Raw genomic sequence first — 15,416 nt, 5'->3', positions numbered from 1 at the left:
AGGGCTTTTCCCCTAACCGAACACATTTTAGGCTCTGGAGGAAGATGCTAACTTTTGTCTCCTCCCTGGACCCGTAAGTGGCAGATCTTGCTGATGGAGGCAGCATCACCTGACTGCTTTGGAATGTCTGCTTTGGAGACCCCAGGCAGACCTGGCATCTCCTAGAGCTCCTTTTCCTGGGTGGGAAATGGGCTCTTCCACTCTCCCATGTGCCACTCCACTTTTGGGGAGTCCCAGCCCACTCCTTCCATCCCTCCCTCAGCCATGGACCTCACACCTGCCTCACCACCAGCCTCTCAGAGTCTCTGAGGGTGGTTTGAAGGGAAGTGGCTCAGTACAGCTGCTGGCATTTTCCAGAGCTGGAATCATCTGAATTCACCGCTCGATATTCCCGGCTGAGGCAGGGCAGGGTGACAGCAGGTCATGTGGAAAATCTGTCGGCAGCACTGCCCTGCAGCAAACAGGTTTAGGGTGTGAATGGGGACAGGGGTGCCCCCACGCTCAGACCAGCTGCATGTTGAGGGACAAGAGTCACTGCAGCCCCCACACCTCATTTCCATCTAAAAAAATACCTGGAGGGCCAAATTCCTGGGAGAAAACTGAGAGGCACAGCCACTGAATTCCAAGGATGAGCAGGAGGGGAGTGACTGTGCTCCCAGACTTCCCAGCACATCCAGCCCACCCTGAAAAGAGGGCAGAGCAAGCCTCCAGAATCATCCTGCAGGGGAAGGCAGGCTGCCAGGGCCCTGGAGGGGCTGAGCTCCCGCTGGGGTTTGCTGGGATGCTGCAAGGAGCAGTTGGGAGCCCTGAGGGCAGCACCAGCACCAGCCAAGGATGACAAGCACAGCACGTAGGCAGCAAATAGCCCAACTTCTCCAGGAATTGTGTCAGTGTGGCCTCAAGGGCACAGTGATTGCTCCATCAGCCCCATGAGTCCTGATGGACACTTCCTTTGATCCCTTGCATCCCAGAGAAGATGGGGGTCCAGCTCACCCCAACAACTCCCTTGTTCCTTGACATGGACAGGCCAGGGCCTGGGAGAAGACTTGCACTCAGCAGGGTGAGTCTCCCAGGCCCTGGATGTCAAAGAAAGTCTGGGACATCATAAATCACACAACTGCAGCTGGGTTTAACGCAAAAGGCAAGAACAAAGGTCTTTCGAGGAGTTAAAGGCATCAGCAAATCTCCCCCTGAGTGTTGAGGGTCAAACTGTGTCTGTTCCCACCAAGGTCAGGCAAACAAGTTTGTGGACACAGGGCTGTCACCATCCCTGAGGAGCATTCCTTCCTGGTAGCACAGCCTGGACACTGCACAAACAGGGACAGGGGGCCATGTCACCAGTGTGGCACTAGTGTGGCACCGGGAGACATGGAGAGTTCATGTCCTGTATCTCAGGGCCATCATCCTGCCCAGGTAGCTCTGCACTGAGCTCTCCTCAGCACCTCTTTTGCTCCCTGCCTTTGCTGTGGTTGCAAGAAGGTTGCAAGACAGCCCAGTGGCCGTGCAGAGCAGTGCTGGGAGCAGGCTCACCGTTCCAGAGGCGCAGTGAAGCGGGAAGGCGCGGGGCTCCCAGCCTTCCTCCCGCTCACAATGCACTCCCTGAACCAGAGGTAATGGAGCAGTGCCCCCAGCCAGGCCTTTGCTGAACTCCAGCCACTACTTACACGGCCTTGAAGGATAATTTGGTTTATTTAGTATGTCATAACAGTTTAGTTTGTACTTGACAGCTCTATAAAACTTGGTAAATGCAGTTTTATCAGTTAAAGAGCAACACCCACCCCTGATGCCTGTGCAAACCAGGCAGAATGCTCAGGGCCTTTTAACTGGGATGTTTCTTTAAGCTGCTCGAATGCCTGCAGGGAATGTTGGGGTGAGAGGACAGCTGAGCATTCAGGATGTGGGAGTCATTCCTGGTTCACCTAGGCTGCTCTGAGCTTTCCTTTGGGCTGCCTGACCAGCAGGCACTGCGTGTGCCAGGAAGGACCTAAGGAAGTCAGCTAGGAGCTGGAAAATAAATTAACAACGGGACATTGACCTTCACCACCTGCACCAGACAGCTCCTGGTGACCATCTCAGGCAACGTCTCCCTGTCAGACTCCACCGAACCAGATCTCTGTGGTACAAACTGCCCTCAGAGGTGCTGTGCACCCCCGGGCTGGCTGAGGGGTGGAGCCCCTCCCAGCCATCAGCAGGCTCTGCTCCCCCTCGGATCACACAGCACCTCTGGCTGCAGCCCTGCTCCCTTCTGCTTTGCTCATTTGCCTGCAGCTCCCATCCAAGAGACCCAGCCACCCAGGGTACAGTGTCAGAGCCTGCTGCACAAGCAGGAAATCTCCAGTGAAGCAGCATCCCATCCCATGCCCTCGCAGGGGAAGCAGACCCAGGAGCACCGAGGCCTGCAGCCAGGGGTGTGGGCAGGACAGTGTCACGGGGCTGGGGCTCCAGTGAGGTTGGAAGGGGGATGGGCATGGTCACTCCTCCTGCAGCTCCTTCTTCTGGAAGGCCTGGAGCCTCCTCGCCACCGTCTGCTGGATGATCTCCAGCCCCTCTGCGTCCAGTTCCTTCATGAGAAGCAGGATGGCATTCAGGACATTGTTCTGTCGGGATAAAGCACACACTGCTTTGTACCAGCCAGCCAGGACTCGATTTTCCATGCTCTTTCTAGGAACTCCTTCCACCACCACCACCACCACCACCACCACCGGCAGCAGTTTGGAACAGCCACCTGCAGCCACGGGACCGGGACTAACAACCAAGGCCTCGGGGCAAACACAGGCGGAGGCGCATGTGGCACGTGAGGAGGCTGGAATGCAGGACAAACCCATCCTGCGCCCAGCCCTGTGCCGGCTGCCCACAGCCTCTGGCTGCCGGCCACGCTCCAGACTGGCTTCTGTCAGGAAAAGCACTTTCAGGAGCGGCTGCCCTCGCTCTCCAGCATGTGTAGGATGGGAAAGGACACGAGGCCCCTGCTCTGAGGAATGAGGAGAGCTGGTGCTCTCTGCAAAGGACTCTTGAAGGTCCCCAGCCCTGTCACCACCACAGGACCACTGCCAACAGCAGGCCATGGCTCTGTCAAATCATGTCCTGAAGAACTCCAGGGAGAGATTCCACAGCCTAAATAGCTGTCCTTCTAGGGAGAATCTTTCGCCCAACATCCAACCTGAGCATCTTCAGCTACAATGGGGTACCACTTCTCCCCTCTTTAAAGGTCAGAGCTTGTGGTGCTGCTCTAGGCAGCTATGGCAGTGTGGGTTACATCTTGCTCTGCTGATTGATGCAACGGCACCGAGTCAAGCACTCTGCAATTCCCAGATGAACCACCAAAATTCAGGTTCATCCAACGCTACATGATGGAGGGGGCTGAGGAACCATTTAAGCTTCTTGTTCAGCAGCCACTTCCCAAGGTTTGACCCTCCTCTTGCTAAAGAAACACTAAATTCTAATGTCCAGTCTGAACCTCCCCTGGCACAGCTTTGAACCATTCCCATGTCTCCTACCACTGGATCCCAAGTAGGAGAGCTCAGCACCCTCTCCCCACATCCCCACCTCAGGAAGCTGCACAGGGGCATGAGGTCACCCCTTGGCCTCCTTCTCTCCAAATCAAACAACCCCAGAGCCCTTAGCTGCTCCTGGACATTTCTTCCAGCCCTGGCATCAGTTCTGTTCCCCTCCTCTGGGGACATCCAAGGTTCTTCACGTCCTTCAATGCTGGAGCTCAGCTCCACATACAAGGAAAAGCAATTTGGTCTTTAAAAGATACTCACTCTCTTGCAGCTGCAATCTGTCTCTTGAGGGGAAAAGGAGTATTTATCCCTGGGAACAGGCTTCATATCAATCTCCTCCTGAGTTTTGCTAAAAAACAGGGAGGAAAAGCAAATATTATTATGATCAGGTGGGAGAACCTTCCTCTGCCAGGCCAATCCTTCCTCATCACGGGTAACCATGCACGGAGTATCTAGCTGGAGGACCCCAGGGAATGGACTGAAGCTCCCTGATCAGAGAGGATCCACCCCTGCCTGCACATGCAGCTGATGAGCTCAAGTCACCCCCCACAGCAGAGCCTGTTTGGCAGACACAGAAGCAGCCCCACTGAAGCAGCACAGCTCCACTGCAGCAACCACAACAATGGGAACCTGCACCGGCTGCGAGCCTGGCCCCTGGAACGTCAGGCTCCTTCCCTGCTACACACGAACTCAGCCCAGAAATGCTGGCAGCTGCCCAGCCCTCACTTGGTCTCCTCCAGGCTGCAGCTGAGCAGCTCGCTGTCGGGCTCGGTGGTGGATCCGGCGGCGCTGGATGCGGTGGACTCGGACCAGCCGTTCTCCACGCCGCTGCGGGCCGGCGGGGCCGTGATCTCCACGCCATCCACCAGGGCCTGCGACAGCTCCTCCTCTGTCACAGCTGCAAAGGCCACAACAAATGCCTGTTGCTATGAACTGCAGCAGCCCAAGGGGATGGCATCTCTAGCGGGGCAGGCTCTGCTGCTGCAGAGCAGTTCCCAAGGGGTTCGGTCCAAAAATTGTCTGGCATTTTGCTCTCACCCTTCTCCTGCAGTGAAACCTGCGCAGGAGAATGTTGGAAGCAATAACCAGCCTCCCAAAGTGAGAAGGGTATCAGAGAAGGATGCAAACATGCTTTACTATTTCTTGTCTCTAGAGAAGGCTCCAAAAGCAACCAAATTTCTGCTACTGGATGGAAAAAAAAAACCACAGAAGCTTTCCCACAGCAGCAGATCCAGTTATAGAACCTTTGTCTAGCCACAGAAAAGAGAGAGCTCTGAAAACCACTAATTAGTGGTACTGTCCAAGCTATAATGAGGCACTTGGTCCTGCTACCGTAGGGAAGGGATAGGGAAAGGATAGCCAAAGGAAAAGGCAAGGGAAAAGGGGATAGGGGAGGGAAAAGGGGAAAGGGGAGGGAAAAGGGGAAAGGGGAAGGAGGAAGAGAAACAGAAAGGGAAAAGACAGAGAAAACAGCTTAGAAGCACTGGATCTAACTCAACCCCTAACACCTCTGACTTTAGGAAAACTCAAAGGACGCCCTTGGGAAGGGCCAACACGTCCCCATTTCCCAGGAGGCGCTGGCAGGGGCTGTTTGCAGGTGACCGAAGCCCACCCTGGTTGTCGAGCTTCTGCAGGCTGGGCAGGTTGCGCAGCACGGTCATGCGGTAGCGGTGCGGGTCGGGCCCGCAGCAGGGGTTCTCCGCCAGCCACAGCACCCGCAGCCGCGGCAGCGTCTTCAGGTAGAACAGCTCATCCAGGCTCCTGATGTTGTTCCTCCTCAGGTAGAGCTCGCTCAGGTTCTGGCACCGGTGCAGCGGCTCCAGGTCCGAGATGCCGTTCACGCTGCGGAGACACGGTCAGAGCTCATCCTGCCCTCGCTGCCCCATCCAGGGGGGAGCACAGCACTTCCCAGTCCCTTTTCCTGCACTGAAAGGGCACTGAAAGGGGCGTTCAGCCCATGGCTTGTGGCATTTCATCTCTGTCAGCAGAGGGAAGAATTGAAAGAGCCGTCTCGCTCCACCCTGCTGAGAATGACAAAGAGCCTCTTCTTCCCCCAAACCTGCCCCCTTTTCTGTAGCAGCTCCTCAGACCCACCCAAGGGGAACCCATGTAAGATTCCCAAGTTAAAAGGCTCAAATTTGCAGAGCATTGGCTCCATGGGGTCCCCAGGACAAGTGAAAGTTGAGCATATTATGGAAAGGGAACGCTCTGAGAGATCCACAAAATATTTCAACAAGTATTTTAGAAACAGGCCACATAGAGAGGCTGACAAGATCCCTGTCGAAACTATTGAATAGAATTCATTTCAGGAACAACAATCTTAAGGGGTTTTATCACTTGTCAAGTCAGAGAATATTTTCTCAAGAGCACGGGGAGTAGTGCAGAGGAGCTGCTGAGGAATAATCATTTCTATATCTCTGCTGCTTGAGAAATGGGGCATGAAGAGCCAGGCAGCTCACACAGCAACATGGGAAGAAACCATCCCCAGGAAAAGGTGATTTCCCTGGCCTCTCCAAAGCTGGCAAACTGCATTCACCTGAACGTGATCACCTCGATGTTGGGCAAATCCCGGCATATGGATATCTGGGCAGGAAGAGACAGAAACAACAAGTTGGCACTCGTGGGGGAAAATATAAATAAACCAAATTGAAATCACAAAAAGCACCATCAGGAATCTGAGTTTGCTTCAGTCTAACCCGAGCTTAACAACACCAGAGATTTTCTGACACAGCGAGTGCAGCGTCAGCAGCTCCTCCAGCCTCTGCTCAGGAGTGGAAGTGCAGATACCAGCCAGTGTCACATTGTTCTTCTGCTCCAGCAACTCTGCAGCCTCCACACGCAAGAAACGCTCCCTCCCACCCCTGCCAGCCCTCCCCTAGCGACAGAACCTCATCCAAAACCACCACAGAGGTAGGACTCAGGGTCCTGCTCTCCGAGGCTCCATGCTGGGCCTTGGAGAGAAATTTTCCAATGTGGAAACAACAGCAATCACTTTTTTTTTTTTTTTTTTTTTTTTTTTTTTATGGTGTGAGATGCTAATCAACCCTGAAAAGCCCTGCAGCTCACAGGCACCAGGCCAGCCTGGAGCCAGGCCCTCCCCAGTGCCCTGCCAACCCCATGGCCTCCATGGTGTCCCCGCTGCAGCTGTGGGCCCAGGCTCCTCTGGTCCTCCAGTACTTACATCCGTCAGGTGGCTGCCCCTGCGAGAGGAGAGAGGGGTCAGGGAGAGCACGGCAGGGCTCAGCCTCCCCCTGCACCTCCCACAGCCGGGTTCACACCCCAGTCCCCAGCCTGGCCCCACCAAACTGCTCCAGCAGAGCCTGCCATGGGCCTTGCTGTGCCTCCCTTTCCTAGCCCTGCCTGTTCTCCCTCACCCAGCCCTACCTGACCCACTCACCCAGCGCTGCCCTCCCATCCCTGTCTGACACCCAGCTCCCTCCCTCCATCCTTGTCCCCCCTCCCCATCTCTGCCCGTGTCCCCCTCTCCATCCCTGCCTGTCCCCTCCCATCGTGGCCTGCCCGCCCTCATCCATCCCTGCCCGTTCCCTCTCCTGATCCCAGCCTGAGCCCGCAGCCCCAGGCCTGCCTGTCCCCCCTCCATCCCTGCCTGTCCCCCGGCCCGTCCCTGCTGTCCCCCGCCCACCAGCAGTTGAGGCGGCGGACGCCGTCGAGCGCGGCGGCCTTGGCCTGTGCCAGCACGGCCGCCCGGCTCAGCCTCATGCCGGGCCGGGCCGCGCCGCGGCTGCAGGGGCGGCACCGCCGGGCTCAGGCCCCGCCCGGCCGGGGCGGCTCCGCCGCTCCGGGGCTGGATTCGCCTCCTCCCGGCCCCGCCGCAGCCCCCGGGCCCCGCCGCGCCCCGCCCGCCCGAGCGCCGCTACCGCAACGGGCGCGCGTCCGGGTGGTTGTTCGTGTTTACGGGTAAATCCTATTAGCAGTTTAATTATGTCTTATTAGAGGATGTTTTGTACACAGAGCTGCGCCTTTGTGGATGTATATTTACGTGGAAGGATCGTGGAATGGTTTGGGCTGCATGGGAAAAGCCCATCTCATTCCAAACCCCTGCCACGGGCAGGGACACCTTCCACTGTCCCAGGTCGCTCCAAGCCCCGTCCAGCCCGGCCTTGAATACGTCCAGGGTTGGGCACACGTTGCTTCTCTAGGCAACTTGTGCCAGGACCTGACCACCCTCACAGGGAAGGTTTTTTTCTCTAATGTCTAATCTAAACCTACTCCTTCAATTTGAATCCATTCCCCCTTGGAATAACACATGAGTGCGTAATTTTATATCTGACTTTACACATATATCCCCATATACCCCTCTATCTATACATGTATGCAGTGTGCATAAATAAAATATATCTACATTTTCTATAATAAATATATAATTTATGCCCTCTCACCCATTCCTGCCTGCTCCCCATCTGTATCCTTGGCCCCTTCTCTCCTCAATCAGTTCCTAAACATTCCAACAGATGATAGGTCAGCCCTTGAACTATTGTACAAATAATAGTTAATGACTATCTCAAGAATGACTAATACAGCTCTACAGTTTTTTACTCCTCTTATCCTATGTGGCAATAAGAAAACTAACATTCACCTTTGAATCAGCCTTGGGACTCAAGTGGTTCAGGATTCATTTTTACAGAGCCAAAGTCCTTTAGGAATCTTCTGGATGGCTGGGTTTCTACATGCTGATGTGGTTCAGGAAAACCTCCAGTTTGTGTCTTCAGGGGTGTAACAGCAGCAGGTGGTTGCATGGGAGGGCTGGAATAAAAAGGTCTGGAGAAGCAGTGTGCTTAGCCCAAAACAGATGGATTAATGCCGTGTTTCCCAGTGTTTCTCTGTGTGTTTCCACCTTATTTGGCAACAGGAACAACTGCAGGATGGGGGTTGGGTGTTCGTGGTTTGGTTGTGTGGGTGTTCGGGTGCTGCTGCAAAAGGAAGGGTTCAGGTGTGTCAGTGGGACACTTAGGGACATAGTTTACAAAATCACAGAATCACTGAGGTAGGAAAACACCTCCAAGATCATCAAGTCCAACCTGTGAGTGATCCCCAGTGTTGTAGGCACACAGTTTGTGGTGATTGGGATGGGGCCCAGCCTCATCCCCAGTGGCACAGCTGTGAGCAGCAGGTGAGCAGCACTGACAGCAATGAGCCATGGAGTGCCCAGGGGCACTGAGCAGCACCAAAGGGAGCAGAGGGCACACAGGGGCAGGGCATGGGGGATGAAGAGTATAAAAGGTTGTGCTGTAGAGCAATAAAGAGCTGCAGATGCTTGAAGCTTTCCGAAGTGGTACATTGTTACTCAGTATGGGGAGATGCCGGAAGGCTTCTGGTGAGGTAAGGTGTTACTCTGCTTGGGCAGATGTTTAAAGCTTTCTGGATTTGTGTGGTGATACTCTGTATATCATGGTCCTCTCAACTGCAACATATGCTGTGACACCCCACCTTGTCACCCAGCCCACTGCCCTGAGTGCCATGTCCAGGCATTCCTTGGACACCTGCAGGGATGGGGACTCCAAACCTCCCTGGCCAGCCTCTTCCAAGGCCTGTCCACCCTTACAGTGGAGAAATTCCTCCTGATGTCCAGCCTGAGCCTTCCCTGGCATAACTTGAGGCTGTTTTCCCCTTTTCCTGTCCCTGTTCCCTGGGAGCAGAGCCTGACCATCCCCAGCTGTCGCCTCCTGTCAGGGAGGTGTGCAGAGCCACAAGGTTCCCCCTGAGCCTCCTTTTCCCCAGGCTGAGCCCCTTTCCAGCTCCCTCAGCCCCTCCTGGTGCCCCATTCCCTTCCCCAGCTCTGTTCCCTTCCCAGGTCACCTCCAGCCGCTCCATGTCCTTCCTGAATCGCTGGGCCCGGAGCTGTCCCCAGGGCTGGAGGTGCCTCACAGGTCCCAGCACTGCCCTGGGCTGCTGGACACCCCGTCCCTAATATGAGCCAGTGGTGAACATGGTGGTGCAAAGTTAATGGTTGGACTCAAAGTTAGAGAGCTTTTCCAGCCTTAACGATTCCATGATTCTATGGAACACCTGGAAGTGAACCCTGGTTTGTGGTGATGGCCTTGTGTTGGGAGAGGAGGTGGGTGGCACTGAACTCCCTCCCCTCCTGATTGCCACACTTCCAGATAAGGGAAGAGCTGAGGGATGCATTGTTTGGGATCAGTGGGCACACACTTCTCAGGAAAAATGTGGGATAAACATGTTAGGCAGATCATCCCACTGCACTTCCCTCTCTCTGTCTCAGCACTTAGCTGCCATCACACCCCCAGACAGTCAGGACACAGGTGGTGTGTGAGGATTTTAGAGCTGGATACACAAGTGCTCAGAGGCAGATGCACCAATTCTTGGGTTTTCTGCATGCAGCTGGCCTGAGGAAACTCAGGATCAGGGCACTTGGGCTGTGTGTTGGTGAGGGCAGCAGCAGGACTTGAGGAAAAGCAATATCCAGGACTTTGTGGTACTTTTATTCACCGAATCCCAGGCTGCTTTCACTTCCACTGTAACATGAAATATCCAAGCATTATTCCAACCACCCAGCTCTGAAACCCCAGCCCTGCATTGCTGCACTGTTGGCAGCCAAGCCCATCCCTGAGACAGGCTAAGGAGATTAAGAAATCTTCTCTAGATGCCACAGAGAGATTTTTGTGCTCATCAAGCACAGGTCAGTAAGTTTTACTGGCACTGTCTGATCTGAACCTCTCCTGAGACAATCAGGCACAAGCATTTATTTCATTCAGGTTAATTAAATAAAATCTATTTTAATCCACAGTTTAATTCTGCAAGCAGTAGCAATAATCATCTCAGGCAAACCTCTGCTCCAGTCTTTTAAAAAGAGAGCAGTTAAATAATGCATTTAGGCTTGTGAAGTGCATGGAGGGAACAGGAGAACCCCTGAGGCCTGGGAGCACGTGGCCTCTCCAGGCTGCACCTACAATCCATGGCACATCCACATCCTGCTCACAGCCCTGCGGTGTCACTAATGGATCTTTCAATGTTCCAGAGCAGGGGTCAGGTATCCCCACAGCCCTGACGAGGCCCCACCTCATTCACTAATTCCTGGTGGTAGGTTGTGGTCATTTTTTGGGTCTGTGGGAGCCAGAGAGCAAAAAGCTCTTTGTGCACTTGGGCTCATATCTGAAGTGCCTTCAGTCAGGTCTGTACTATGCAGCAGCCTCACGTTTCCTTTCCAGCTTCATATCAGTGTTTTATACAATGAGCCTATTAGAACCTGTTTAATGACTTTATGGAGGGTGCAGGAAAGCCATTTCTTGCATGTAAATCTTGTATGTATTTTTTCCTCTCATTTCCAACCAGGACATTTGCTGTGATCTGTGATTCCTTTATGCAGGGTCTCACAGCTCACTTGTGATTCCCACAATAGCCTCAGAAGGAAAAGGTGGAACCTCCCCCTACTGAACTGAACCACCTGGATGTGGTTTGGGATTGCTGTTGGAGTGGGAGTCACACACAGGGAATTTGAATTACCTGAGGGCTGCCAGTGGTATGGATGATTGCCCTTGCTGCCAGTGGTAGCCACATGTCCACGCTGCTCTCCAGGCTTGTCAGTGTCACTGATGGGTGTCTGCCCTCCCAGGTATCACAGAATCATAGAATCACAGAATATCCCAGCTGGAAGGGCCCCACAAGGATCATCCAGTCCAGCTCCTGGCCCTGTGCAGCACCCTGTGCATCCCTGAGAGCCTTGTCCAAATGCTGCTGGAGCTCTGGCAGCCTTGGGGCTGTGCCCATTCCCTGGGGAGCCTGGGAAGTGCTCCACCACTTCTGGGGGGAAGAACCTTTTCCTATCATCCAGTCTAAATCTCCCCCCAGCATAGCTTCCTGACATTCCTTCAGGTCCTGCATGGGGTGGTTTTGTCTTCCATTGGCCATGTCAGATCTCACTAACACTTTGTGGAGATGCAGATAGAAGGCAGTGCCTGTATGGAGACACCTCTTGAGTCCTGGCAGCTGAGAGGGCAACCAGAGCCACCCTCTCCTGATGCAACCCCAGAGCAGCTTTTTGTGTTCCAGAAGCTGATCCCTATCAAGCACCATCCTGGTTGAGAAAAGCTGTTAAACACGATAGAAGGAGCAACATAGCTTTGGGAGAGTTTTATTTTCCTGATATTCTGGACAGGTGCTCAGCCCTTCTGAGATGGATTCTGCTCCTTGCCCTTTCCTTTTCCTTTGAAAAGCCTCATGCGTTTGAGAATGCCTCATTTCTAAGCAACAAGTTGTTCCTGTAACTGTTGCAGTGTGGGGTCACGGCAGTCTTGGCCATGCTGCAGTTCTGAGGATGCTCATGGCAGCTCTCCAGCAGCTCTTCCACCCACAGGACACTCCCTGTCTGCAGCTGTCACTGCCCTGGGTCCACAACACCATGTGGGATCACTATTTAGATGCGTGCAGGGAATGCCAAAGTTTGGCAAGAGCCAACAAAATCATTATGTCATTGTGATGGATGGAGACAGACATATCACACAGGCTCTGTTGGTTTTCATTTTGGGAAACATCCCCTCTTTATTCCCCCTCAAGAGCCAGCTAAGGGGAATACCTGTGTCTACCAGACACTTCCACAGCTGGGGAGGCAGATGAGCACTCCAGTGCCAAATTAACAGAGGAGCTTCTGCAGAATTTCTGGGGAAAAACTTTGGAGAAGATTTCCAGGAAAGCTCCTGCTCCCTCTGTTGTCCTGTGGTAACACCAGCACTAGCCCTGTTTTACCAGAAAGCAGCTGTACAGTCACCACAGCCACACCTGAAGCCACCTGGGGACACAGCACAGCTCAAGTGGCCTGAGCAGGAGAGGGAATTTCCCAACAGACAAGATCTATCTCACCCAAGAAATATGAATTCCCAAGGCAGATATCCACAGTAGAGAGAAATCACAGCCAACCTCATAAAATGAGTATTGAGGGGCTGGTGTCAGTCCAGAGAAGGGAACAGAACAGGGGAAGAGGCTGGAGTACCAGGAAGGGCTGAGAGAGCTGGGAAAGGGGCTCAGCCTGGAGAAAAAGAGGCTTGGGGGAATCTTCTGGGTCTCCACAACTCCCTGATGGAGGGGGGCAGCCAGGTGAGGGTCAGACTCTATTCCCAAGGACCAGTTGTGGACTCAGCAGTGTAAGGCTGATGGTTGGACTTGATTTTTCCAACCTAAATGATTCTGTTCTGCTCACTTCCCTCTGCTCTTTCTGCAGGAAGTTGAGCTGGCACTCAGGGATAAAAGTTACTCCTAGCAGGATGGTTTCTGTGATCCCCTTGCAGCAGGGAGCTGCACAGGTGCTGGGTGTGGCAGAGCTCTGGGCAGCACAGAGCCAGGAAAGGCTGCAGCAGGATGGCAGTGGAAAAGATGCCACACTCCACGCTCCAGGGAAAAGCTGTTTGAGAGCCTGGTCCGTCCCCCTGGGCAGCAGAGCCACCAATGTTCACTGCTGGTTCACGAGCTGGCTCACTCCCTCCTGTGGTTCCTGTTGCTCTGGAAGCCTGTCCATGTGCTGTGTGGGTGGTGTGGGGGAAGAGAGGTGGAGAGGAGCAGGAGCTGCCAGGCTGGCTCTGCAGCTGCACACGTGTGCTGCTGGAACAAACAAACTCCTTCCCATAACTTCCACAAGTGGGGCTTTTTCAGCCTGCAATTCAGTAGGCAAATGCCACAACCCAGCTGAGCATCCCTGTTTGCCTTTTACGTGGTAAACATGGCAAATATAGCAGGTGACTCATTCCATTGATCTTGAAAAGAAACTGTGCAGGTGGATTTGAGAAACTTCCAAGGTGGACTTGGAATCAGGAATTTAAGTAATACCCACCTTTGTTTTTATGTTGTTTGTTTTTGTTTTGTTTTTTTGTGGTGTTTTTTTTTTGTTTTTTTTTTTTTTTTTGGTTATCTGTTGAAAAAAAACCCTGAAAAAATTAATATCAATCTCGATCAGCATGGATTAGCAGGACCTATGGATGTACTTCAGCATCTGCTCAGCCGAGGAACAGCTGGAAAGTTTCCACCAGGAGTTGATTTGGATGTAGTCAGAGCAGCCCAGAGACCTCAACAGGGCAGGCACGAGGCAGTCTTCTCCACTTGGGATCAATTTTGGGGATTACACATAACTGGATAGGGGGAAATTGCTGTTCTGGGAGCTGTTACTGCAGCTCTGAGCCACAAATGCTTTCTACTCATGACTTTTCACTCACTCTTTTTTCCTTATCTTTAATCTTCACTTACATGTTCTTAATCGTCACTTAATCGTTGTTCTTGCCTGACACTGACCTCCTAACGGGGGAGGTGAGGAAGGAACAGGATTAAGAGGTGAAACAACTTGGCTGCAAAGCAGCATTGCCCTTGGTAGATCTGGGTGGAGAAAAGTGCGGGTTCAGCTCCCTGTGTCTCTTTGTGTCCTTCTCCAGATCCTTTTTAAATTCCCTACATCTCCCAGTCTGTTTGGGCTCCCTTCACTAAATCCTCAGAAAGAAGGCAAGAGGGAGCCTCCTGGCCCACCCTGAATCTAATACTCTGCCCTTTTCCCATGTTTTTTGGTCTCTTTATAAGGGAGGGACATATCATCCTGATCCCTTCAGGCTCCTTCCTGTGCATCTCGCAGCGTGACACACTCTGCATAAAGAAACATATTTTACTTTGATTTGCAAATCAGCAGGTACCCAATTCCTATGTAAATGCATTTACAGGATGCATGTTGTTGGCAAAAGGAACTGATAACAACTGTCTCTACAGAGCACTGGGTACAGTGGAACTTGGTCCTTATTCTAGCATTTCAGCTGTAGCCACTATGCTGTTTCTTCTCGGGAACTGATAACAACTGTCTCTACAGAGCACTGGGCGCAGTGGAACTGGCTCCTTATTTCAGCATTTCAGATGTAGCCACTATGCTGTTCCCTCTCATCCTGTCCCTGTTCCCTGGAGCAGAGCCTGACCACCCCCAGCTGTCCCCTCCTGTCAGGGAGTTGTGCAGAGCCACAAGGTTCCCCCTGAGCCTCCTTTTCTCCAGGCTGAGCCCCTTTCCAGCTCCCTCAGCCCCTCCTGGTGCCCCATTCCCTTCCCCAGCTCTGTTCCCTTCCCTGGTCACCTCCAGCCCCTCCATGTCCTTCCTGAATCGCTGGGCCCGGAGCTGTCCCCAGGGCTGGAGGTGCCTCACAGGTCCCAGCACAGAGGGGCAGTCACTGCCCTGGGCTGCTGGACCCACCATGGCTGGGACAGCCCAGGGGCCATTGGCCTCCTGCCCACCTGGGCACACCTGGGCTCGTGTCCAGCCGCTGTCACCAGCACCCCCAGGGCCTGTCCCAGCTTTCCAGCCACTCTGTCCCCAGCTTGGAGCTGCATAGGGTTGGTGTGTCCCAAGGGCAGGACCTGGAACTTGGCCTTGTTGACCCTCACCCCGTTGTCCTCAGCCCACAGATCCAGCCTGTCCAGATCCCTCTGGAGAGCCTTCCTGCCCTCCACACTCCCACCCAACTTGGTGTCACCTATGAACATACTGAGGGTGGCCAATCCCCTTGTCCAGATCATGGATAAAGATATTAAACAGTGCTGGGACCAACACTGAGCCCTGGGGTGCCCCAGTGGTGCCCAGCCCAAGTTGGTGTAACTCCATTCCCACCATTCCCTCTGCCCAGCCAACAGCCAGGTTTTTGCCCAGCAAACAGTGCACACATTGAAGCCATGACCAGCCATTTTCTCAGGGAGAATGCTGTAGGAAACAGCATCCAAGGCACAGGTGAGACTGTTAATTTAACTGCAAAAGGTGTTTCATAAACTCTGGCAGGAATATGTCTGTGGAGACATGGCCAGGAGGCCCCCAAATCCAGACTGACGTTGCAATACAAGCTGGAAGTGGCCTAAGCAAACAGAAAAATACCTCTCCAACCCAGCTGCACTCCCTGCACAAAAGGCTGCCTCTCTGGGTGCTGCTGG

At 53.5% G+C, this 15,416-nt stretch overlaps 1 protein-coding gene across 1 annotated transcript; it reads right to left on the bottom strand.

Moving 5' to 3' along the window:
• Window positions 1-1,673: 1,673 nt before the first annotated feature.
• On the bottom strand, window positions 1,674-7,267 carry CFAP410 (cilia and flagella associated protein 410). Its single transcript, XM_041416279.1, has 7 exons — window positions 7,147-7,267; window positions 6,685-6,703; window positions 6,040-6,086; window positions 5,116-5,345; window positions 4,230-4,401; window positions 3,765-3,852; window positions 1,674-2,597 (listed from the first exon to the last, which is right to left on the bottom strand). The coding sequence occupies exons 1-7, from the start codon at window positions 7,221-7,223 to the stop codon at window positions 2,472-2,474; spliced, it is 759 nt and encodes a 252-aa protein (XP_041272213.1). The 5' UTR covers window positions 7,224-7,267; the 3' UTR covers window positions 1,674-2,471.
• Window positions 7,268-15,416: the final 8,149 nt, after the last annotated feature.

This window comes from Onychostruthus taczanowskii, unplaced genomic scaffold (assembly GCF_017590055.1).
Source record: "Onychostruthus taczanowskii isolate IOZ18803 unplaced genomic scaffold, ASM1759005v1 scaffold51, whole genome shotgun sequence".
NCBI classification, from domain to species: Eukaryota; Metazoa; Chordata; class Aves; order Passeriformes; family Passeridae; genus Onychostruthus; species Onychostruthus taczanowskii.
This window is presented reverse-complemented; position numbering and strand designations above follow the sequence as displayed.

What these genes read in the sequence shown, in the direction of transcription:
- CFAP410 (XM_041416279.1), bottom strand. Translation starts at nt 7,223, where the DNA reads ATGAGGCTGAGCCGGGCGGCCGTGCTGGCACAGGCCAAGGCCGCCGCG. An exon ending in GCAGAAGCTCGACAACCAGG is followed by an intron (nt 4,402 to 5,115) that starts GTGGGCTTCGGT and finishes TGGCCTTTGCAG; the next exon opens with CTGTGACAGAGGAGGAGCTG. An exon ending in TGCAGCCTGGAGGAGACCAA is followed by an intron (nt 3,853 to 4,229) that starts GTGAGGGCTGGG and finishes CCTGTTTTTTAG; the next exon opens with CAAAACTCAGGAGGAGATTG.